Here is a 25,465-nt window from a genome sequence, read left to right on the forward strand (position 1 = left end):
TGGTCTGATCACTTTCTGGGTGCCTAATGTCTTCCTGTTTTTATGTCCCTTGGGGCTCAATCTTGTACTCCAAAACTTATTACCTTCCGGAAGAAAATCACGAGTGAACAATTTTGGTCCCAATTTTTCAAAAAGTTTGTTTTCTCCCTCAGGCCCGATACCTCATCAGTCAACTGGCACAATTGGGTAAACCTTTCTGAGTCCACCTATTGTTCACTGGCTCCTCTATCGACTAAGACTGTTTCTTACTCTCGGAAGGCTCCCTGGTACCTTCCTTATTACAGAGAACAGAAACAGAAATGCCGAGCACTGGAGCATAAATAGAAAAAAAAATCAAGATCTTCTGCTGACAAACAGTCATGGAGGGATAGTATCAGGTCTTATAATGCAACATTTAAAAAATTTCTACGGTGATAAAATTATCAGATCCAACAATCAAAGTTTAACATCTGGCGCTCGTTAACTACCAACAATGACTCATCAATACACCCTTCCTCCCCAGTAGCGGATGACTTAGCAAAATTTTTTAACAAAAAGGTTGCCGTTATAAGCGACTATTTTCCATTATTAGTTTCTTATAATTTTCTAGTGTTGGGTGATGCTAATCCAATCACAATTCCAGCAGATAGAATCTGGACAGTATTTGAGGCCCAGGTTGTAAACCTGTGTCATAAATTAAGATCCTGCAAATGTGCTCTGGATCCATTCCCTTCATATCTATATGAGAAAATTCGTATTCAAGCCATTTCATCTCTTACCAAACTTATTAATTCTGCCTTATCATCAGGTCTTTTCTGCAGAGATGGGCCATATTGTTCTGTCCCCACTATTGAAGAAATCTGACTTAGCATCCATCCTCACCGTCTAGCTATCGACCTATAGCGAATATTCCTTTACTGACCAAAATGTTGAGTCCATTATATCCGCTTTGCTTTCATCAGAGAGATTTTCCATTCTTTTATCTTGCCAACATGGATTCAGACCTAATCTCAGTACCAAATATCTTCTGATCTCACTAATCTCTAAGGTTCAGCAATTGCAAGTGCACAATAAGTTTGCAATTTTGCTACAATTCGATCTATCGGCAGCCTTCGACATCGTTCATCATGATATTTTGATTTACCAACTTTCTGAGATAGGTATTGATTCCAGTGTTAGACTGGTTTTAAAAATTCTTACGCTCTCACTCATATACTGTTAATATGAATGGTACCATGTCATCCTCTTGGAAGCCTTTATGCGGAGTTCCGCAGGGATCACCTTTATCACCTTTTCTTTTCAACATCTACATGACTATTTTGAAACTTTTCCATTTATCCCCCTGCGAAACACTATTTACGTATGCAGACTACATCTTTGTTCTCCTTGAGATTGACTCGAATCTCACTAACTTTGTGGGGAATATAATAGAATGTATAATGAAACTTCAGTCTTGGGCCCTTACTGTACAAATGAAACTGAACGAGTCCAAAACAAAGTTACTTTGGCTTGGCCCAAAATTACAGCAGCTACCTTCGTCCATTCTGTTGCCTTCAGGATCCTTACTGCAGATTGAATTCTCAAGTACAGTGTCATTATAGATTCAACATTTTCATTCACCGACCATCTTAATTCTCTGGTTTTAAAAAAATGTGCTTTTAGTCTCCATGTTGAGGAAAGTGAGATCCTGTTTCCATCATCAACACTTTGCTGTCCTTGTTCAATCAATCATCCTTTCTAGGCTGGATTATTGTAATTCAGTCTATTTAAGTTTAATCAAGAAAAGATTTCAAAGCCTTCAACTGCTCCATAATACTGCTGCTAGGCTGATCTCTGCAAAAAGTAAATTTGATCATGTCTCTCCGCTCCTGCAAAAACCTCATTGGCTTCCAATAATTTCCAGGGTTTATTTTAAATGTGCCTGCTTAACATTTAAGATCTTGCATGGCATCCTTCCTCCTTTAATTCCCCTGTCTTGGAATTCTGTAAGATCTGACATTACCAGATCTACTCAAACATTTAAATTGTCCTTTCCTACGCTGAAAGGTGTTACCTACATTGGCAAATTAAGGAAGTCTCTACTTTTCAAAATTACTGAGCTGTATAATGATTTTCCTATTCAACTGCATGATATGGGCTCTTCCCAACCATTTCGAAAACATCTGAAAACTTGGCTATTTTCAAAGTTGTAAATTCCGCTCCTCTCCATACTATTCCAAATCCATATTGTATCTGTTCTCCTTTCTAATTTCTTGTAAAATGTGCCGAGCTCTGCTGTTATAGAGAAGGTGTGGTATATAAGCCTAAGGTTTAGTTTAGTTTACTCTGTAAAACTTTGTAAAGGTAGCAAGAGTAGACCGTGAAGCTGCCATACAGATCTTCTTGGGTGAGATCGCCCTGGCCTCTGCCCATGTGCTTTGAGAGAGAGAGAGACATGGCTGTTTATCACAGTCAATCTACACAATCACCATTCAAATTCATCTATAAATGGACGCTGTAGAAGCTGGCCTGCCCCGCCTAGCCAGGTTGGTCAAAACAAAAAAATGATCAGGGAGCAGAAACTCATTGGTTTCTTCCAGATAGCGGAGACATCCTCTCTGCACATCCAGCAGTTTCAACACTTTATTCTGTTACTTTGAAACCGTGGGCTGGAATGCTGGCAAATGGACTTCCTGAATGACATGGAAGGTCGAAACAAACTTTGGTAAAAACAAAGGAACTATGCATAAAGCAATAACTGCTTCTGCAATCTTAAGAAACAGATGTCTCCATGACAGTGCCGTAACTCTGAGACTCTTCTCGCCAAAACACCAGAAACATCATTTTAACAGTAAGATCTAGCAGTGACCCCTTCTGCAGAGGCTCATATGGAGCTTTACTGAGCCCTTCAACAAGTTCCAAAAGATTAATGCAGGCAGGCTACACAAGGACCAACTGGTTGCCCTGCTAGCAGCGGAGTACTGCTGTGAGAGTCTGCGTCCTCTCCCAGGCAGAGCAGCCCCACAACAACAGGGGTCCTCTGGGAACCAGCGCCTCAAATTTTGGAGGACCCCCCCCCCCACACACACACCAAAGACGATAAAAGTTGTCAAAGCAGATCACTTGCAGAAGGAAAACTGAAGGTAGCAGTGCAGTTTACTGGGGAAGGAAGTGGAGCTGAAAGATGCGACACTCTTCTTAAACATTTATATCACAATTTTGCACTGTTCTGTCAAATGCTATTTTCTCCATCTTGAGGAACCTTTTTTTTTTTTTTTTTTTGTTATATACTTCAGCCTGAAGGTATAAATACAAAATAGTGCTGAGATGTCTGCTTTACCAGAAAATTAGGATCCCTGATGCAGACGTTGTAACCTGACCGAGTTAGATTGTATTTACATTAAAAACCATCTTTGAGATATACTGTATTCTGATTGTCCTCCTTTTCTATAATATAGCTTTCTTAAGCAACCAATATTTTTAGCAGTTAAGCAGTTTTTTCAACTCTTTTTCAATCACCCATGGATATCCATTAGCAAGAAAACATTTACCGTATTTTTCACTCTATAAACACACTTTTTCCCTCCAATAAAAATTGGTGGAAATAAGGGTATGTTTTATGGAGCGAATACCCAAACCTTCACCCCCCACTTACTTTATTTTAATTCTGGTGCCTTCCCTCGATGTATGCAGCTGCCTCTCTAGCGGTAATGCGGCGTACAAGGCTGCCTGCCTGGTCGGCTGAAGCGGCTATCTCCCCCTCTCACAAGGCTGCCTGTCTGGTCCCGCACCGCTTTCCGCGAGAACGAAGCAGCACGGGACCTGGCAGGCAGCCTTGTGCGCTGCTCTGCCGCTAGAGAAGGGAAGAGGAGGCAGACACATCAGCCGACCAACCCGAAAGGCTTCTTATGCCTGTCCTGTCCCTACCTGCCTACTAGTCACTAGACCACCATAGGGGGGACAGGGAACAGAGCCTGGCAGGGAGGGGGGACAGGGTACAGAGCTTGTCAAGGAGTGTGGGGTTAGGTGCAGAGCCTGGTAGGGAGAATTAGGATCAGAATGGTTTTTTTTCTTGTTTTCCTCCTCTAAATCTAGGGTGCGTCTTATGGAGCGAAAAATACAGTAATACAAACTCACAAACTTTGTGTATTACCTGTGAGATAGCAAAGTTCTGGAATCAGAATTATAGGTCCTGGTGTAGAACCATCTGGTCCTCTTCTTCTCTTAGGCTGACTTACTAATGCTGGTTGGTTCAAATCAGTGATTTCTTGATTATATTGCTGCACAAAAATATTCAAAATGATAAGTTTACCTTTCTGCTTCCATTATAAAGAAAATAGCAAGAAGACTGATATGGTGAGCAAGTTTTGTATCACTTGTTTTCCTTCATTAGCATTATTCCACATAAGAACTTCTGTTTTGAAGATTGTTGAGATAGTCTATCATAGCTCATATAGCTCAGTTACTTACCGTAACAGGTGTTATCCAGGGACAGCAGGCAGCTATTCTCACATGTAGGTGACGTTATCCATGGAGCCCGGATGCGGACAGCCTCGCAAGCAGACTTGCTTGTAGAAAACTTTGGCGTTTCGAGTCTGCCGCACCTCGCATGCGCAAGTGCATTCCCGCCCAGCACAGGGCGAGTCTCCTCAGTTCAGACAGCTAGCAGAGAAGCCAACCAGGGGAGGTAGGTGGGGTGTGAGAATACCTGCCTGCTATCCCTGGATAACACCTGTTAAGGTAACTAACTGTGCTTTATCCCAGGACAAGCAGGCAGCCTATTCTCACATGTGGGTGACCTCCAAGCTAACCACAATGGGATGGTGGGAGTGTTGGCAACTTAGGAGAATAAATGGCCATCCGGTCTGGAGAAAACATCTAGACAATAAAGAAAGGTGAAAGTATGAACCGAGGACCAGGTAGCAGCTTTGCAAATTTCCTCAAAACAAGTGGATCTGAGGAAAGCTACTGAAGCCGCCATGGCTCTGACTTTGTGGGCTATGACTTGACTCTGTAGATGCAGTCCAGCCTGGGCTTAGCAGAAAGAGATACAAGCAGCCATCCAGTTGGAGATGGTACGCTTAGAAATTAGATGTCCCAACTTGTTTGGATCGAAGGAGAAAAAAGTTGAGGAGCAGACCTGTGTGGTTTGGTGTGTTCCAGGTAGAAGGCCAAAGCATGTTTACAGTCCAGAGTATGAAGAGCTGATTCTCCAGGATGAGAATGAGGTCTTGGAAAAAAACACTAGAAGTACAATGGATTGATTGAGATGAAATTCTGAAACCACTTAAGGTAAGAATTTAGGATGAGTACGGAGGACCACCTTATCATGATGGAAAACTGTGAAAGGTGGATCAGCAACTAAAGCTTGCAGCTCATTGACTCTTCGAACAGATGCAAGGGCAATGAGAAACACCACTTTCCAAGTGAGGTATTTCAGATGAGCCATAGCCATTGGTTCAAAAGGAGGCTTCATCAATTGAGCAAGAACCACATTGAGATCCCAAACCACTGGAGGTGGTTTGAGAAGAGGTTTAATATTGAAAAGTCCTTTCATAAATTTGGAAACCACCGGATTAGCAGAGAGGGGTTTTCCTTCAATAGGCTGATGAAAAGCAACAATTGCACTGAGATGGACTCAAAGGATTGCCCAGTCCCAAACCTTCAAAGCTTCTTGGCAAAGAGGAAGAGATCCCGTTCCTCCTGTTTGTTGACATAGTAAATGGCGACTTGGTTGTCCGTCCGAATGAGGATTACCTGGTCGTGAAGGAGGTGTTGAAAAGCCTTCAGAGCATTGAAGATCACTGAGTTCCAACAGATTGATATGACACCGACAATCCGTGCTGGACCAGTGGCCTTGAGTACGGAGACCGTCGAGGTGAGCCCCCCACGCGTAGGTCGAGGAATCTGTCGAGAGGACCTTCTGATGAGGGGTGTCTGAAACAGTAAACCTCTGGAGATTGGAAGAGAGCATCCATCAGCGGAGAGACTGTCTCAACGAAGGAGTGACTGTAATGTGTCGAGAGAGTGGTTCGCAAGCCTGCGGCCACTGAGATGCCAGGGTCCACTGAGGAATTCTGAGGTGAAGTCTGGCAAAAGGAGTCACGTGAACTGTGGAGGCTATGTGACCTAGTAGTACCATCATGTGTCGTGCTGAGAGTGAAGAGCGGGAAGACACTTTGTGACAGAGCTGAAGAGCATCCAGACGTTGTTGAGGAAGGAATGCTCCGAGTTGGATAGTGTCCAGAACAGCTCTGATGAACTATAGATTCTGAGAGGGCTGAAGGTGGGATTTGGGGAAGTTGATTTCATATCCAAGCTTTGTAGGAACTATGTAGTCCGTTGGGTCGCTACAATAACCTCCTAAGATGTTGAATCTTTGATGAGTCAGTCGTCCAAGTAGGGGAACACCTGAAGACCATGGTTCCGCAGAGCTGCTGCCACCACTACTAGGCACTTGGTGAACACTCATGGAGACGATACCAGGCCGAAGGGTAGCACTCTACTGAAAATGCAAATTCCCCACCCAAAATCTGAGGTACTGGCGGGAGGTTAGATGAATGGGGATGCGAGTGTAAGCCTCCTTGAGATCTAGAGAACATAACCAATTGTTCTGATCTAAAAGGGGATAGAGAGATGCGAGGGACAACATACAAAATTTTTCTTTGACTAAAAATTTGTTGAGAGCCCTGAGATCCAGTATGGGTCACAGATCGCCTGTCTTCTTCGGAACTAGGAAGTAACGGGAGTAAAAACCCCTGCTCTGCTGTTCCAAAGGAACTTCCTCGAAGGCAAGGAGACGAAGCAGAGTCTAGAGCTTTCTGAAGAAGGGCGGTCTGGGATAGATTGGAAGGATACTCTCTTCATTTCGCTCAGATTCCACCAGAGGTCAATGGTCTCTCATCGATGGTAAAAATGATGAAGATAACCTCCTATGGGGAGAGGGGAGGACAGAACAGAACGATGGAGGTTATGCTCTGTATGAGACAGTCAAAAAGGCTGAGAAGCCTTAGGTGTAGCAGAAGGTTTCTGTTGCTGTTGTTTCTTGGAGGGCGCTTGAGTGTAAGGAGCTGCTCTTGGAGTATAATGCCTCCGATAGGATGGAAGAGGTCGAGTAGGTTTTGCAGGAGCTGGCTTAGGCTTTGGTCTGACGATAGAAGCAAAGGATTTTTCATGTTCAGACAACTTCTTGGAGGCAGCCTCTATAGATTTGTTAAAGAGGTCATTGCTCTCACAAGGTATATTAGCCAGACGATCCTGAAGATTGGGATCCATATCAATGGTGCGAAGCCAGGCCAGATGGCGCATCGCTACCGAAAATGCAGTGACCCTCAAGGAAAGTTCAAATGCATCATAAGATGATTGAAGAAGATGCAACCTGAGTTGTGCCAAGGTAGCAGTGACTTGCTGAAACTCCAAATGTCTATGTTGACCAAGGTCTTTAGAAAAGCCAGGGAGAAAAATCAATCAAGTACTTGAAATAAGTAGTGAAAATAAAGTTATAATTCAAAACCCTGGAGGCCATCATCGAATTTTGATAAAGACGATGGCCAAACTTGTCCATGGTCTTACCCTCTCTTCCAGGAGGTACGGTAGCATAAAGCCTGGAATGATGGGTCCTTTTCAGTGAAGATTCCAAAAGAGGGATTGATGAGATAGTTGTAAATTCTCAAAGCCCTTGCAATGTAGAGTTCTATACCTCGATTCCAACTTGCCTGGAACAGCAGGAATAGCTTAAGGAGTCTCAAGGTTTCATTTGAAAGTTTGAGATAAAAGTCTATTAAGAAGCAGCTTGAGAGACTCTGCAGGAGATCGAGACATACTCATTTCTTCTAAATACTCCTTAATCCAGCGTCCAATTTAAGATCCAGGTCCTCAGCCATCTGACGGAAGAATGAGGAAAAAGGCAATTAATCCACCAGAGCATGGCCTCGAGTAGGGCTGGATGCCCTCGAGGCACCTCGAGTGGAAAACGAAGGTAAAGCCTCTCTAGAGCATTGGTATCCCAATGAATAGACTGACTGGAACGAGGCATTGGAATCATCTGAGTCTTCATATTCTGCGATTGGGGTCCTCGAACAAGGAGTCAGCGGCCTGGAAGAGCTGGAAGGCCTGGACGAGGAAGGCTTTTCTCTGGAAGAGGACTGGCACCTCGATGAGGGCCTCGACCGACAACAAGAGTGCTGCCTGGAAGCAGGTTTCATGTAAGATTGAGGAGACTTCGCCCTATGCCTGGAAACGGGCAATGCTGTTGGTGAATGAATAGGGCTAGAAGTGTAGATCGAAATCCCATAGACTCAGTAGTTTGGATCGAGGAATTTCAAAGCACTCCCAAAGACTCGGCTCCTTGCAGAGTGTGAAGATTCTTGACTAGACACTCGCAAAGACTCGACTCCTTGCATAGTGTGTAGATTAAGCTCGAGGCACAGGCAGGGACTTGACCTCGTGTGAGACTGCCGATTGCCCAGGCTGGACTGCAGGAAGCAGACTCGAAGCAGGACTGTATTTGCTCAATAACTGAACAAATTCCTGTTCTAAAATGGTCTGGATAGTAGCCTGCAATTGTGGATCCAAGTCTGAAACTGGACCACTTGCTGAAGCTAAAGGCTCAGAGGTGGCAGAGGGAGCATACTTCAACTTGGAGGACTGATGCTTGGATATCTTGAGGACCACCCCGGGAACTTTCTGTTTAGGTATCTGACCTAAGGGAAGCTCAGGAGAAGACATGACAGGTGTACTCGAGGCCAAGACGATCCAAATGAGGAAGGTCTGATGAGACTCGAAGTTGGAGTTGTGGAGACAGGACACCCCGTTGAATGCTTGACTGAGTCGAGATCGAGGTCGAGGGTGTAGCTGAAGAGACCATCCTGAAAAGCTTTTCCACTTGAATCCAACGATGTTTGAGGGCTCGAGGTTGAAGGGTAGCACAGCACACGCACGACTTCGGACTATGGTTTGGTCCGAGACACTGAAGACACCAGCGGTGTGGGTCCGTGAGGGAAATCGCACACTGACACTGGCTACACTTCTTGAAGCACCTGACTGGCCAGGACATCGGAGGGAAAATAGCCGCTGCAAAGTTGAAGCCCACAGAGCTACACTTCTTGAAGCACCTGACTGGCCAGACATCGGAGGGAAAATAACCACTGCGAAGTTGAAGCCCACAGGCTGCGGGCACGCAACACACCCCGCCAGTCAGGTAACAAAACCTCCCCCCAAAAAAACCCTTTGTTTTTTACTAAAAGAAAAGCACAGCGATCCAGTAATAACAAAATAAAGCACAAACGGCGGTGAAGAGAAGGCATGAAGTGAACGAAGTTCAGAGCAGAGCATCAAAGACAGACTTCTCGGCTCCGCGGAAAACTGAGGAGACGCGCCCTGTGCTGGGTGGGAAGGCACTCACGCATGCGCGGTGCGGCAGAATCGAAACTTCGAAGTTTTCTACAAGAAAATCTGCTTGCAAGGCTGTCCGCATCAGGGCTCCGTGGATGACATCACCCACATGTGAGAATAGGCTACCTGCTTGTCCTGGGATAAAGTACAGTTATTTACCGTAACAGGTGTTATCCAGGGACAGCAGGCAGATATTCTCACACATGGGTGACGTCACCGACGGAGCCCCGACACAGACCACTTCAAAAGTGAATCGCCACTTTAAAACCTTTAGAAAATTTGCGATAGCCTACACCGTGCATGCGCAAGTGCCTTCCCACCCGATGTAGGCTCGCGGTTCCTTCAGTTAGGATAAGCCAGCTAAGAAACCAACCCAGGGAGGTGGGTGGGTTTTGAGAGTATCTGCCTGCTGTCCCTGGATAACACCTGTTACGGTAAGTAACTGTGCTTTATCCCAGGACAAGCAGGCAGCATATTCTCACACATGGGTGACCTGCAAGCTGACAATACTGCAAAGGAGGGGAATTGTCCTTAAAAAAATAAAATGTTGTAAAACAGATTGGCCAAAGTTTCCAGACAATAGTGAGAAGTGAATGTATGAACTGAGGGCCAGGTGGCAGCTTTACAGATTTCTTCAATAAGAGAGATAATGGGAAAGCAACAAAAGCTGCCATTGCATGGACTTTATGACCTCTGACACAGCTTTCCAATGACAGTCCAGCCTGAGCATAGTAGAACGAAATACATGCTGCTAACCAGTTAAGATATCGTTCTCTTGGAAATAGGAGATTCCATCCTGTTTGGGTCAACAGAGATGAACAGTTGAGGTAATGTTCGAAGTGGTTTTGTGCGGTCAATATAGTATGCCATAGCACGTTTACAGTCCAAAGTGTGAAATGCCGCTTCTCCCGGGTGACAGTGAGGCTTAGGAAAAAACACTGGCAGAATAATCGACAGATTGAGATGATATTCAGTGACAACCTTAGGAAAAAAGTTTGGATGAGTACGCAGAACCACTTTGTCATGATGAAACACAGTAAAGGGTGGATCTGCCACCAAAGCTTGTAATTCGCTAACTCTTCTGGCAGAAGTGAGAGCTATGAGGAAGACCACTTTCCAGGTAAGAAATTGTGATGAACTGTAGCCAATGTCTCAAAAGGTGGTTTCATTAACATGGCAAGAACCACATTAAAGTCCCAGACCTCAGGAGGAGGTTTGAGAGGTGGCTTCACATTGAAAAGTCCCTTCATGAACCCGGAAACCAGAGGATGAACTGAAAAAGGTTTCCCCTCGAGTGGAACATGAAAAGCTGCAAGAGCACCGAGATGAACTCTGATGGATGTAGATTTCAGACCAGAGTTAGCGAGATGGAATAAATAATCCAACACCAAGTCTACTGACACTGAAGTGGGGTTATGATGATACAAGAAGCGAGTCCACTTTTGGTGATAACACTGTCGAGTGGCCAGTTTCCTAGATGCATCAATGATGGGGCAAACAGGCTGAGAAAGATGCAATGTAGATGGATTCAGCCCAAGAGAAACCAAGCTGTCAGGTGCAATGATTGTAGGTTGGGATGAAGAAGCGAGCCTTGATTCTGAGTAAGTAGCTTAGGAAATATGGGAAGAGGAATTGGTTCCCTGGAGCTGAGTTGAAGTAGAAGGGAGAACCAATGTTGCCTGGGCCACTGAGGAGCTATAAGTATCATGGTGGCTACTTCCCGTTTGAGTATGAATAGAGTTTTCAACATGAGAGGAGTTGGAGGGAATGCATACAGGAAGAGACCCGACCAGTGCAGAAGAAACACATCAGCTTCCAGAAGGTGAGGAGAGTAAAGTCTGGAGCAAAACTGGGGCAACTTGTGATTGTGGGGAGCTGCAAATAAGTCTACTTGAGGAGTGCCCCATTGAGTAAAGATTGGATGAAAAGCCGCAGAGTCCATTTGTGAGGTTGAACAATTCTGCTGAGGTTGTCTGCTAGGGAATTCTTCTCCCCTTGAATGTAAACAGCTTTCAAGAAGAGGTTGCAAGCAGTCGCCCAAGTCCAGATCTTTTGGGCTTCCTGACACAACAGGAGAGAGCACATGCCTCCTTGCTTGTTTATGTAGTACATTGCTACTTGATTGTCTATGCGAAGGAGGAGGACTTGAGGACATAAGACGATGATGGAAAGCTTTGAGAGCATAATACATCACTCGCAATTCTAGATCGATGTGAAACTGTCATTCCTTGTGAGACCAGAGACCCTGTGTTTGGAGGCCTCCCATGTGGGCTCCCCATGCATACAGTGATGCATCTGTCATTAGCACTTGATGATGATGAGGTAAATGGAAGAGGAGACCTCTGGATAGATTGGAAGAGGTCAGCCACCATTGAAGTGACTGCAGAACAGATGATGTTACATAGATATGCTGAGAAAGTCGATCTGTCACTTGAGACCATTGGAAGCAAGGGTTCACTGAGGAATGCGCATATGCAGGCGTGCCAAGGGTGTCACATAAGAACATAAGCAGTGCCTCCGCCGGGTCAGACCATAGGTCCATCCTGCCCGGCAGTCCGCTCTCACGGCGGCCCAAACAGGTCACGACCTGTCTGAATCACCAGAAGGGGCTCCCTTGCCACCTTGGTTTCTCATTGAAGTCCTATCTTCCCATCGTAGTCCTAACCCTCCGGTCTTGCACATGCACGACCTGTTGGGTTTCTATACTTATTACCTGGTTAGCTTTCTATACCTGTGTTACATCCCAGCACCTCTCTCAGTATCCCACGATCCCTTTATCCCTCAGGAATCCGTCCAATCCCTGTTTGAATCTCTGTACCGTACTCTGCCAGATCACTTCCTCCGGTAGCGCATTCCAAGTGTCCACGACCCTTTGGGTGAAAAAAAACTTCCTTGCATTTGTTTTGAACCTATCTCCCTTCAGTTTCTCCGAATGCCCCCTCGTACTTGTTGTCCCCTTCAGTCTGAAGAATCTGTCCCTATCCACCCTCTCTATGCCCCTCATGATCTTGAAGGTCTCTATCATATCTCCCCTGAGCCTCCTTTTTTCCAGAGAGAAGAGCCCCAGCCTATCCAACCTCTCGGCGTATGGGCAGTGTTCCAGCCCTTTTACCAGTTTCGTTGCTCTCCTTTGGACTCTCTCAAGTACCGCCATGTCCTTCTTGAGGTGTGGCGACCAATACTGAACGCAGTATTCCAGATGTGGACGCACCATCGCTCGATACAATGGCATGATGACTTCCCGCGTCCTGGTTGTTATGCCCCTCTTTATGATGCCCAGCATCCTGTTGGCTTTTTTCGAGGCTGCTGCGCACTGTGCAGATGGCTTCAGTGATGCATCCACCAGCACACCCAAGTCTCTCTCAAGTCTGCTGTCTCCCAACAATGCCCCCCCCCCCAATTTGTAGTTGAACAACGGGTTCTTTTTCCCTATATGCATGACCTTGCATTTTTCCACGTTAAAGCGCATTTGCCATTTGTTTGCCCAGTCTTCCAGCTTGTCCAGGTCCCTTTGCAGGTCCTCACACTCCTCCCTGGACCTAACTCTACCGCACAGTTTGGTATCGTCTGCAAATTTTATAACCTCGCACTTTGCCTCCTTTTCCAGGTCATTGATAAATATGTTGAAGAGTAGGAAGCCAAGTGACCTAGAAGAATTATCATGTTTCTCGCCGAAAGGGTTTGGATTTGAAACATCCGTTGACAAAGGCGAAGAAGAGATTGTATACGATCTGGAGAGAGAAGAGTTCTCATCAGAGTCGTGTCCAGGGTCTCTCTGATGAATTGTAGACGTTAAGTCGGGAGCAAAGGAGATTTTGGGAAATTGACTTCGAATCCCACAAAATGAAGAAAGGATATAGTCCAAGCTGTGTGAAGGGCTATCAATTGTGATGACTGAGCTTAGATCAGCCAATCGTCTAAGTAAGGGAAGACTTGCAGACTGTGTGATCGAAGGTACGCAGCGACTACAATGAGACACTTGGTGAAGACTCTGGGGGCTGAAGCTAGGTCGAATGGAAGGACCTTGTACTGATAATGGCGCTGCTGCACTTGAAAGCGGAGATATTGTCAGAAAGCTGGATAAATTGGGATATGGGTGTAGGCTTCCTTGAGATCCAGAAAGCATAGCCAGTCGTTGTGGTCCAGCAAAGGATAAAGAAGAGCCAGGGAGAGCATACGGAATATTTTTTACTAGAAATTTGTTGAGCTCTGAGATTCAGAATGGGACTCAGTCCCCCCGTCTTCTTGGGAATCAAGAAATAGGGGGAGTAGAATCCTTGCCCCTGCTCAGAGAGTGGAACATCCTCTATGGCAAGGGTGTCACATTAAGGTGCCAAAATCCAAAATACAGGCTAAGTCACGGGCCAGACCCCGCTCTCATAATAATACTAATTATAACACAATTGTTTCCATTTATTTGTAATACATACACACACAATATAATCTTAACAACACATAATGGTTAACCACAAAATTAAACTACACAAAGCACACTGTATGCTTTTCAACATTTATTCCTACCAGAACACAGATAACCCCTATGCAAATACGGGACCAAAAGACTAAAAGTATTAATATATACAAAGAAAACCCTAAGATTCAAGACTCTGGATGCAGTACAACCCCAGAGAAATAGAAACAAATGCATTTCTTCCTGAACAGTGCAAAATATAGACAGCAGATTAAAACTCTCAAAATTGACACAATTCAAACACTAACTTGAAAATAAAATCATTCCCCCTACCTTTGCTGTTTCCCTCCCTCCGGCAGGTGTCTTACCTTCTGGCCGGCTCCCACCTGGCTGTTTTATGCGGTCCGCAGTCTGATGCCCCCGGTGTTATCTTGTGGCCGTCTCCCTCCTCACATCCGCAGTGTGTACGAAGCTGTGTGCAGCAGCAACTCACATTTTCTACGCCTGAACCAGAAGCCTTCTTTCTGATGTCGCAACGTCAGAGGGAATGCTTCTGGATGAGGCACGGAACATGAGAGGAGCCGCTGTACGCGACTTTGTGTACACTGTGGCTGTGAGGAGGGAGCCAGCAACAAGATAACACCATCGGACCACAGGCTGCATAAAACAGTCAGTCGGGCCGGATTCGGCCCGCAGGCCTTGAGTTTGACACCTGTGCTCTATGACATTCAGCAGGAGAAGGGATTGAACCTCCTGAAGAAGAAGGGAGGATTGGGCAGGGTTTGAAACAGACTCTCCTGGAAGATGGCTTGGAGGCAGATGGTGGAAATGGAGAGTGTAACCCTGACGAATGCTGGACAATACTCAGAGATTGATTGTGATCAGCTCCCAACAAGTGATGAAATGTTGGAGCTGTCCTCCAATGGGCTGAAGCAACTACTATGCTCTTGAGGAACATGTCAAAAAGGCTGCGTGGGTTTCGGCTGAGCAGCCTTTTACTTAAGCTGTTGTTGACGTTGCTGTGGTCTTTGCCTCCGAGGTTGAGCAGGCTTGGCAGAGAATCAGTACTGATAGGAAGAGTCTGGCTTGAAACTGCGAGGTGGTGGAGGCTTTTTCTTAGGTTTTACTAAGACATCCCACCTGGTTTCATAGGTGGATAACTTTTGAGTGGCAGTATCCATAGAAGGACCGAAAAGTTCATCCCCCAAGCATGGGAGCATTTGCCAAACGGTCCTGATGGTTAACATCAACTTGAGAGACCCTGAGCCAAACAAGACGGCGCATATCCACCAACATGGCTGCTGCTCAAGAGTTGAGTTTGAAGGTTTCATATAGACTGAGTGAACGATATACTTTGAGTTGTAAAACAGAAGCCATGAGATTCTGGAAATCTGGGGTCTTTTGGGATGGTAGATATTTTTGAAAAGATGAAAATTGTTTTACCAGATGTTTAAGGTAGCAAGAGAAATACAAGGTATAATTTCCTGCTTGGTTGGCAAGCATGGCATTTTGGAAGAGGCGCTTGCCAAATTTATCCATGGTTTTACCCTCTCTGGTAGGAGGAACAGAAGCATAAACACTGGTACCTGCTGACTTCTTTAATGTTGACTCAACCACAAGGGACTCATGGGAAAGTTGTGGTTTGTCAAAACCAGGGATGGGATCTACTTTATATGAGTCCAGCTTCCTAGGAGACACAGGGATGGTAAGTTTGGTCTCCAGATTTTTATAAAAGGTCTCGCGCAAGATGTCGTGGAGAGGGAGACGCAACATCTCCTTGGGTGGATGTTCATAGTCCAAGGTTTCCAAAAATTGCTTGCTGTATTTAGAATCAGCTTGCAATGGAATAGAGAGGTCCTTAGCCATCTTCCTGAGAAATTTGGAGAAAGTGGATCTTTCAGTAAATTCAGGATTTGGAATGGGCTGTTGAGGAGAAATTGAATCATCTGAGTCACCAGCAGATGTAATTGGCTCCTGGTCCGAATCTCCCAGCAAATCTGAGTCCTAAACGAACCGAAGTCAGGTCTGGTGACTCGATGTCGATGGCTCAATGTTCTTAAGCTTGCGAGAAGCCTTACCAGACCGTACCGGTGTCGCCTCCAGAGAAGATGGAGCAGAAGACAGGTGGTATTGCGGAAGAGAGCCAGGCTCCTGTGGTAAACGCCTGTATACCGAAGTAGTATGGAAGACCGCTGCAGGCTGAGACTGAACTGCTATTGGAAAAACCGGTATCAACCGAGCTTGAGAAAGCGGTGTTGAGAGTAGCATGAGTTGGGATGGAACAAGCATATGAAAATGTTCAACCAATTCCTCCCGAAGCAATTGGTCTATCTTTTGCTTCAAAGTAAGCACCAGTACTGCTTGTTTACCGAAAGAAAGAATAAAAGAAAAAAGTGACAAAAGTCACACTCTACGCGAGCGGGAAGGCTACAAAATACAAAAATTTCTCAACGGCTGTTGAGACGCAACTTAGCTGTGTATAGCTGAAATTATCAGAAGCAATTAGGGAAAGATTTATAAACTATAGTCTATAAATATTTCCTTAATTGCATCTATTAAATTCAGATTTCAGATAATCTACATTTTGGATTTGTAGGTACTTACCTCATGCAAAGTTGTCATTTCTTTAATAAGACATTTAACTATTTTTCTTTGCCCCTCCAAGTACCTACAAATCCAAAATGTGGCCCTGCAAAGGGTTTGAGTTTGAGACCACTGGTTTAGTTGGACTGGAGTGAGTTTTGATGGAGACTCCAGTAGATAGAACCTAAGCACACTACTGGGCAGAGCTCGGGTTTCTGGCTGAGAAATATTTAAGAAAAAGGCCCTTTAAATTAAATCATTAATTTATAGAGCGTGTACGGTTGGGCAGATTGGATGTCCCTAGTAGGCTCACAATCTAACATTTTGTACCTGGGGCAATGGAGGGTGAAGTAACCTGCCCCGTATCACAAGGATCTACAGTAGGAATTGAAGCCAGTTTCCCCAGATTCTCAGCCCACTGCATAAACCATTGGGAAGAGGGTGGAGACCCAACTTCCACCTCTAATTTACTGTAGTGGAAAAAAAAAAAGTAGTAAAGTTAGTTACATGCATGCTAAAACAAAATTAAATTTACTACTATTAACAAACACATACTGTATATCAGGGGTAGGGAACTCCGATCCTCGAGAGCTGTATTCCAGTCAGGTTTTCAGGATATCCCTAATGAATATGCATGAGATCTATTTGCATGCACTGCTTTCAATGCATATTCATTGGGGAAATCCTGAAAACTCGACTGGAATACGGCTCTCGAGGACCAGAGTTCCCTACCCCTGCTGTATATAGTTGAGTATTAACAGATTTTTGGGGGGAAAAATGGCCCCAAAATGGGGGTCTCAGTTTATATTTGGGTCAGTGCTGATTTGCCCCCCTACCAAACCTGCTGTAGGCCTCTGCCGGGCCTGACATGAAATCTGGTGATCCAGCAATGAACAGGAAAGGAAGGATCCCTCCCGCCTCCTGTCCCAGTCGATTCTAAGAATTTTTACCTCCCTCTCGCATCCCCTGCGTACCTTTAGTATCCTTGGTGATCCAGCAGTGAACTGCAACAGGAGCTCTGCACAGGCAGCAGCGAAGGGAGGTTGCTCCTGCCCATGCAGAGCCACTAGCTGATTGGCTGCTGTGAACTCGTGGCAGCCAATCAGCTAGCGGCTCTGTACTGGCAGGAGTGAAAGAAGATTCAGCGCTGGACCACCAGGGATACTAAAGGTACGTGGGGGAGGCGAGAGGGAGGTAAAAATTCTTAGAACTGGCTGGGACAGGAGGCAGTAAGGATCCCTCCTGTCCCAGCCACCGCTGGACCACCAGATCTCACTGCAAGCCTGGTGGAGGCCTGCAAGGTATCAGGAGGGAGGAGGGCTGGGTGCAGAGCCTGGCAGGGGAGTTTATATTTATTAAAAATTTTAACTGCACTTCGATTTAGTGAGGGGGCTGGATGCAGAGCCTGGCAGAGCAGCGAAGGAGGGGGAACAGGGTGCAGAGCCTGTCAGAGCAAGGCAAAGCACTACATTTGAATATTAACGCCGCAGTTTATATCGAGTAAACCTTTTTTTCTCCTTTTTTGGGGAAAATGTTACCTCGGTTTATATTAGAGAATATGCAGTACCTTGTTTTAATGAACAGCATGTACCGCACAGAGTTCACTTATTTCAAGGTAGGCATTTATTTCAGCACAGTAGCTATAAAAGTACACTATAATTTTGCTACACATTTTAATGCCAACTTATCAGCCCTATAGATCCAGAAAATTATTGTACATCCTTAATATAGACAACAAATAGATATGTTACAAATGGAAAGCCACAAGGCCTGAATAAATTTAAGAAATTCCCTTAATGTACTTGTCCCCACCTTTTTGTAGTAGTCTATATAGCTAATTTCAGAGCCATCTGATTTTTTGAAGGTGAATTTTGGATTTGTATCCCAGTCTATATCGTCAACCCTGTACGTTTTATTGTTGTATCTATAAGATAATGAAAAAAATTATTATGAATAAAGTACAACTGTTACAATGTATAATATATAAAACTGATCATTAAAAAGAAAAAATACTTACCTGTAGCAGGTGTTCTCCAGAACACCAGGCACATATTCTCACACGTGGGTGATCCCATTCACGGAACACGGAATGGACACTATCAAATGTACTGTCACTTAAAATTTTTAAGACTCAAGGGACCAACTAGGGGTGCCCAGAAAGAAATGGGGGTGGTGAGCGTGTTGTGAGAATATATGTCTGCTGTCCTCAGAGAACACCTACCTAAGAGTCATTCCATGTCAAGTGAACCAATACTGAAAACCACCCACGCTCGACCTCCTTGAAATCCAACCAAATTTTACAGGGGTGTTGTCTAGGTTCTCAAATGAAACTCTGTAAACATTTTTGGATCTATCTCAATTTGGTCAGGAGCTAGGGGTGGTTGAACAAAAGCAATCGATCCACTTCCATGCCTTGTGTGACCTAAAATGCCAACTTTGCTAAAGCACTGCGACAGAAGGAAACTATCTAGGAGACTGAAATTTTACAGTTTGGTACAACACCTTGGGGTACGTTTCTGTGCCAAGTTTGAAATCTTTTGCGAACGTGCTTCCATTTCTACAGGTCAGCAATATTAAACATTTGTGCGCATATACAACTAATGCTTATCTTTGAAGCTTTAATTCTCATCAAAGAAAGGTTGGGTTCAAGATGAAACAAGATAGCTTCTGTAGCAAAAAAAAAAAAAAACATGCTCTTTCAAATGATATGTAAAAAAACACCCTACACATTTAGAGATATTTGAATCTGAAAAACAGTGAAAATTAGCATAAATGCATAAAGCCATATTTTTTGGGATGGTCATATCTTCAGCTTCACTTGACTGTAAAAGCTCATATTGCTAATCATGGAAGTACATCATGGTACATGTCTTCTGGTAAATTTGTACCCTCAGCTGACTTACCTACCAACAGCAGTATGGAGCCAAACTGTGCCAAAAATTTTCATTTGTGAATTTTTTTGCCTACTTTGCTGACCTGTAGAAATGGAAGCACGTTCGCAAAAGATTTCAAACCTGGCACAGAAACTTGCCCCAAGGTGTTGTACCAAACTGTAAAATTTCAGACTCCTAGGTAGTTTCCTTCTGCCACAGTGCTCAAGCAAAGTTGGCATTTTAGGTCACACGAGGCATAGGAGTGGATCGATTGCTTTTGTCAACCACCCCTAGCTCCTGACCAAATTGAGATAGATCCAAAAATTTTGCAGTTTCATTTGAGACCCTAGACAACACCCCTGTAAAATTTGGTTGGATTTCAAGGGGGTCAAGCATGAGCTCCTGGTCCACTTGACATGGAATGGCCCATTGGTAAGTATCTTTCCTTTCTCCGAGACAAGAAGGCTTTATATTCTCACATGTGGAACTCCCAAGCAGTCAGGATCATGGCTCGGGATGAGGATAAGGAGAAATTATGTTCTTACCTGCTAATTTACTTTCTTTTAGACTCTCCAGACCGGTACAGTTCACTGATGGGTAATAGCTCTCCATGACCAGCAGGTGGAGTCTGAGACAAAACTTTGGCTGTAATACATTAGTATTAGCTATTAAGCTGTGCTTCCCTCTAGTCCAGGAGTGCCAAAAAGGTGGATCGCGATCAACTAGTAGATCGCAAAGGCAACGTGCGTCGACTGCGGAGCCCATCCCAAGCTACCAGACCACCACACAATCGCCGCCTGGACTGCAACGGCAGCAACATCAAAATTCTGCTTAAGGAGGATCTAACCTACGCTCCTCAGAGTCCTTCAAGGATGAGCTGCCCTCAATGGGCACCCTATGCCACTTTGCGATGGCTAAGACCACTATGTCCACCACTGGCGATGCCATAGAGTATGTAAAATGAAAGCACAATATCCCGAATATCATGATGCATAGGAAAAGAGCAGGAGGCTGAGCGGATCCCCGAAGCAGTGGGTCTTTCATATGTGGGGGCTCCTTCGTGTCTTCCTTGAAACGCAACACAGAGGAGACCTAAAGAATAAGCTCCTGGAGTTCTCTCCGCTGAAAAATATGCACCACCGATGCATCCTCGCCAGCTGACTGAACCGAAAAATTGCCGCCAGTGGCATCTGTCCCCCCAAGAGGATCCTGGAGGCCTCCCAAAGGGTCCAGGTTCTCATCAGGCTTCCTCGCCATCAGCTGCCGGCACCCGAAGCTGATGAAGATTCCCCTTTGTGGCGGCCGGTACACCACAAGCACAGGCCGGCCGCATCGTCTTCGTGTCTGGAGCACAATGAACACTTTTTCCCTTTAAAAGTGCTCATTGCTCAATACGCAACCTAGCTAAGGGAAAAAGTACCGGTTAACAATAAAAAGCAATAACAATGAACTGAAGGCTCCCTTCAGACTGGCACTGCCTCAGGATTTTTTTTTCTGTCAGAACAGACTCCACTGGCTCTCTAAACCATATGCTTTGCCTGTATCGGTGGCAAGGCTTACAAGCTAAGATACCTCTAGAAAAATTTGGGGGAGATGGAGGAAATGGGGGAGGGACTCAACTCATGACCCATTAAGTGCGACACCCCTCAAGGTCAGATAGACCCCAGAAAGGGTCCCTCCCAAGCTCAATCCAGCACAAAACAGGTGCAAGAAGGCCACTAAAGAACTTCCAACAGGCCTACACTAACCATTTTCAGGGAAGAAAGGAACAAAAATTCTGCAGAACTGCTTGTCCAAACCAACTGCCTCTTCTGGAGTAGGGGACTGAGAACCAAGTGGCTGCTTTACAAATGTCCTCAATGGATGCAGAGCAGAAATGAACTACCGAAGCAGCCACAGCATGGACATTGTGGTCTGTTACTGTGAGAGCACGAGAGAGAGAGAGCTGGAAGCAGGGGTTGCAGAAGAGAGCCCGGCCGCTGAGACACTGCGCTACAGTTATTCAAGCTCCCTGGGCCATTGAGCCCTTTGATTTTGCATCAGCCGTTTTCTCCCTCCATGTAAGAGGGTACTGGGTGGATTTAAGTAATGTCAGGCTCTGGCCTACATATGTATTTGGTATGTCTACTGTCTGGGTCTTAAACATCGTGATGTTAGCCCCATCTTCTATATGCAAAAGAGGTTACTCAAAACCTGGAAACCTCAGTTTAAGAAACTTTTCGGTACTACATCAACATTGAGCATGGTGGGGAAATCAGAACCTGACTTTTGACTCGGTCATAGTATCAGCACCAAGTACATCGACCAAGTACATATCCGGAGTGCTGGGCGTCAAACTCCTTATAGAGATGAGACTCTACATCTTTTTATGTCACATGCATTGGGGATTGCGGCACATAAGAAAGCTAGCTAAGAAGCACAAAGTTTCTTCCCCTTCTAGGCTTGCTACATAGTAAGTGTTGATGCACTGAAGATTCCTCTCGGGGGAAAAAAAAGGGTCCATAGTGGCTCAAAGGTCAAAAAAATGAAAAATTGATGAAAGTGAACCAAAAATGCAAAATATTGGAACACGATAAAAACAATGAATATAAAGAAAATAATTTTTTAAAATACAGGAAAGCACAGAGTAAAAACTCAATGCACTGAAGAGAGAACTGAAGACAACTTTTAAGCTCTGCAGAAAACAAAGACATGATGGAATTGCAAGCCGACATCGGGTGGGAAGGAACCGGCAAGCACACAGTTTGGGCACTACCAACAAATTTAAAGAGATAGTGCACTTAGCAATGTCTGTACCGAGTTCCATGGATGACATCACCCACATATGAGAATATAATGCCTGCTTGTCCTCGGATAACTTAAACTTATTTTACGGACAACATGGAATTCACAGAGACAACTGGTTTGTATGAGTCATTGGAATCCAACTTTCAATAAAGCTAAAGTACTAGTATGTACTTCAAAAATTCCTAAAGGCAGCTATAAAATTAAACTGGTAGAGAATTTTGTTTAGTATTTACCCTCCTGTATAATTTTGCTGAAAATCTTTTATATCTTACCCTTACAGAAGATAGATTAGAAAGACATTGTTTTCTTGTTTAAACAATCATTAAAAACTGTTTGTACCATAATAGCTACAGTAGCCATGGCCACTACTGGAAACAAGGTACTAGGCTTGATGGTCTTTAATCTGATCCAGTACAGTAGTTTGTTATGTTGCTCTTTTCAAGCTGGGTCATCTTGGATAACTGATCAAACGAGGACGAGAGGACATGCATGAATTTCCAAAGCCACAGTTCCCATCTTATAAACTTTAAAAGACTTGAATCGTTTTCGAAAGATAAATTGAATTATCAACTAGCCCAAAATCTGCAAAAGCTGTACCACCTTTGCAGTTGTTATTACACTGTGTTAAAAGATCATCTACAGGTGAATTAATTCTCTTTCAATAAAGGAAGGCTACGACTATGGCCATGATCTCGAAAAACTCTTAGCAGCCATAGCGAGACCAAAAGGGTATCACTTAAAATTAATAATGCGGGTCTAGGACCTCAAACCTGAAATCTTTGATGTGCATGCCAAACCAAAATATAGAAGTAAACTTTCACCACTGCAGTTAAATTTGCACAACTGAACTGATGTAATTACCAATAAGAGGGTTCCCATCCTGAAGTGAGACAATTTTAAAAACCAATATATCTTCTTGAAGTCCAGAAGAGGTTAAAAGGACTCTTCTTGGATACGATTCTATAGATGAAAATCATAGTTACCAGATAATAGGGTCCACCTTGGGGGACAGCACTCAAGAAAAGATCTGGGTGTCATTGTATGGCAATGACCAAAAAGCAAAGAAGATGATAGGAATATGTAACTTATATTTTTATCCTCTGTACATCGCTTAGAAGTTGATATAAGCGATTAATCGAATACATAAGAAACTTGGAATTTAAAAAAGGGATGGTTAACGAAACTAAGAACGTTATAATGCGTCTGTATCACTCTGTGATGTAACCTCACCTTGAGTATTGCATTCAATTCTGTTCACCTTATCTTAAAAAAGATAGCGGAACTAGGAAAGGTTCAAAGAGGAGTAACCAAGATGATAAAGGGGATGAACTCTTCTCGTATGAGGAAAGACTACAGAGGTTAGGGCTCTTCAGCTTGGAAAAGAGACAGTTGAGGTGAGATATGATTGAAGTCTATAAAATCATGAGTGGTGCAGAATGGGTGCAAGTGGATCAATTTTTTACTCCGTTAAAAAGTACAAAGACTAGGGGACACTATGAAGTTACAGGGAAATACTTTTAAAACCAATAGGAGGAAATATTTTTTCACTCGCAGAATAGTTAAGCTCCGGAACATGTTGCCAGAGATTGTAGTAAGCGCAACATAGCTGGTTTGAAGACAGGTTTGGATAATTTCCTGTAGGTAAAGTTTAGAGTCTGTTATTAAGACAGACACTGGAGAAGCTACTACTTTCCCTGGATCAGTAGCATGAAACGTTGCAACTATTTGGGTTTTTGCCAGGTACTAGTGACCTGGATTGGCCACCATGAAGACAGGCTACTGGGGTTGGTAGCATGGAAAGTTGCTACTTTTAGGGGTTTTGCCAGGTACTAGTGACCTGGACTGGCCACAGTAAGGACAGGCTACTAGGCTAGATGGATCACTGAATTGACCCAGTAAGGCTATTCTTATGTTCTTATAGTCTTACTGTAAATAAGTGTCCCTATTATTGATTTAGGCATGCATATAGATGCAGACTAGTTTCTAGTATTTTGGTCTTTAATTAAAGGAGGTATATAGTAGTGCTGCTCAATTCGCCAATTTGAATCTATTCACTTCGGTGAATCGATTCGAATCAATTTGTTTTCTTTCAAAAATTGGGCTTTCCAATTCACTGACCAACCCTTCTCCCCGCATGGGCCTCTTAAAGCATGAGCAGCAGCGCTCTGGCACTGAAAAGCCTGTCCTAAGTGCTGCCTCTTGTTGGCCGTCCACTGCCGCTGCTGCTACTGTTTTAGGAGACCCGATGTCAGAGCTCAAGACGAGGTGGGGGGGGGGGAGAGGATGTCAGTCGGGAAGTGCTGCATAGGCGCCAGTGTTGTGGGTACCCTCAGCTCCGCGGCTTTAGGAAGTTCCCCAAAAGTTAGCATGTTTTACCCTTCTCCCAACCATCATCCGGCTTCCTCCTGGCCTCACGGTCTTACTTTCAAAACTAATTAGTCTGCAGAGGATCCCCAGTGATGTCGGACATTCCCTCTGCCGCAGTACATCCCAGACCAAAACAGGATATGACATCAGAGGGGCAGGACTGCAGCAGAGGGAATGTGCAGTGGAGGCGACGGCAGCCTGATAGAATCACTACATCACAGGTGATCTTCTGTAAGCCGTAATTAGTTTAGACAGTGAGACCAGGGGGAAGCTGGACGACAGTGGAGAAAAGGGGGAAACATGATGGCCTTCGGGGGGGGGGGCCCTGGTATAACTATTAGAAGGACATGGAGTGAAGGAGTCCAAAGAGAGGGGCACATGCCGGACTGAGGGTGGGAAGAAGGGGGAAGAAATAATGGGTTTTTAAATATAGGAGAGGGAGAGAGATGGTGAACAATGGAATGGAGGGAGGGAGAAAAATTGAACCCAAGGGATGGTGTGGGGGGATAGACATATTGGACAGGGGGGAGTAATCAGAGAAATGCTGGACTGCGGGAATGGAGACAAAAAAAAGAAAAGGAGAGGTGCCAGACCTCCGGGAGAGGGAAGGGAAACAGAAGGGGAAGACAGAGATGGACGATGGATGGTGAGCACAGAGAAAGATGAAAACGTCAAATGGGCAGGAGACCCAGGCAAGCGAGTTAACAGAAGACAAAAGGGATTGGGACTTATATACCGCCTTTTTGTAGGTTTACAACCACATTCAAAGCAGTTTACATACAGGTACTTCAAGCATTTCTGTCTAATGTACCTGGGTAGAAAAAAAATGTATTTTCATGTTTTCAGATTACAGTATGTCAGATTTGAAATGTGTATCCTGCCAGAGCTGGTGTTAAGACAGCAAATGTGAGCTGGGATCTAACAGAGAGAGGAAGTCTTTTAGAATATAGTACATCTTCAGAGCAAAGGACACCAGAAAGATCAGATATTAGTAACAGCAGAAAGTAGCTGTGCCCCTTCCCCTCCAACTTAATTCTCTGGTGGTCTAGGTCTAAAAGGAGTAAGGCTGTATATCAATTAAAATTTTTAATCG

The 25,465-nt window shown here is 44.5% G+C and overlaps 1 protein-coding gene across 7 annotated transcripts in view; it reads right to left on the minus strand.

Moving 5' to 3' along the window:
- The window catches only part of PIWIL1 (piwi like RNA-mediated gene silencing 1), a 420,330-nt gene that overhangs the window by 226,276 nt on the left and 168,589 nt on the right, over window positions 1-25,465 (minus strand). For all 7 annotated transcript variants that reach the window (XM_033957205.1, XM_033957206.1, XM_033957208.1 and 4 more), the window contains exons 9-10: window positions 18,158-18,269; window positions 4,112-4,238 (exon numbers count right to left, since the gene is read on the minus strand). In XM_033957205.1, the coding sequence (XP_033813096.1) occupies window positions 4,112-4,238; window positions 18,158-18,269 (239 nt within the window). The remainder of the gene's footprint in view (window positions 1-4,111; window positions 4,239-18,157; window positions 18,270-25,465) is intronic.

Source organism: Geotrypetes seraphini, chromosome 8, assembly GCF_902459505.1.
Source record: "Geotrypetes seraphini chromosome 8, aGeoSer1.1, whole genome shotgun sequence".
Classification (NCBI taxonomy): domain Eukaryota; kingdom Metazoa; phylum Chordata; class Amphibia; order Gymnophiona; family Dermophiidae; genus Geotrypetes; species Geotrypetes seraphini.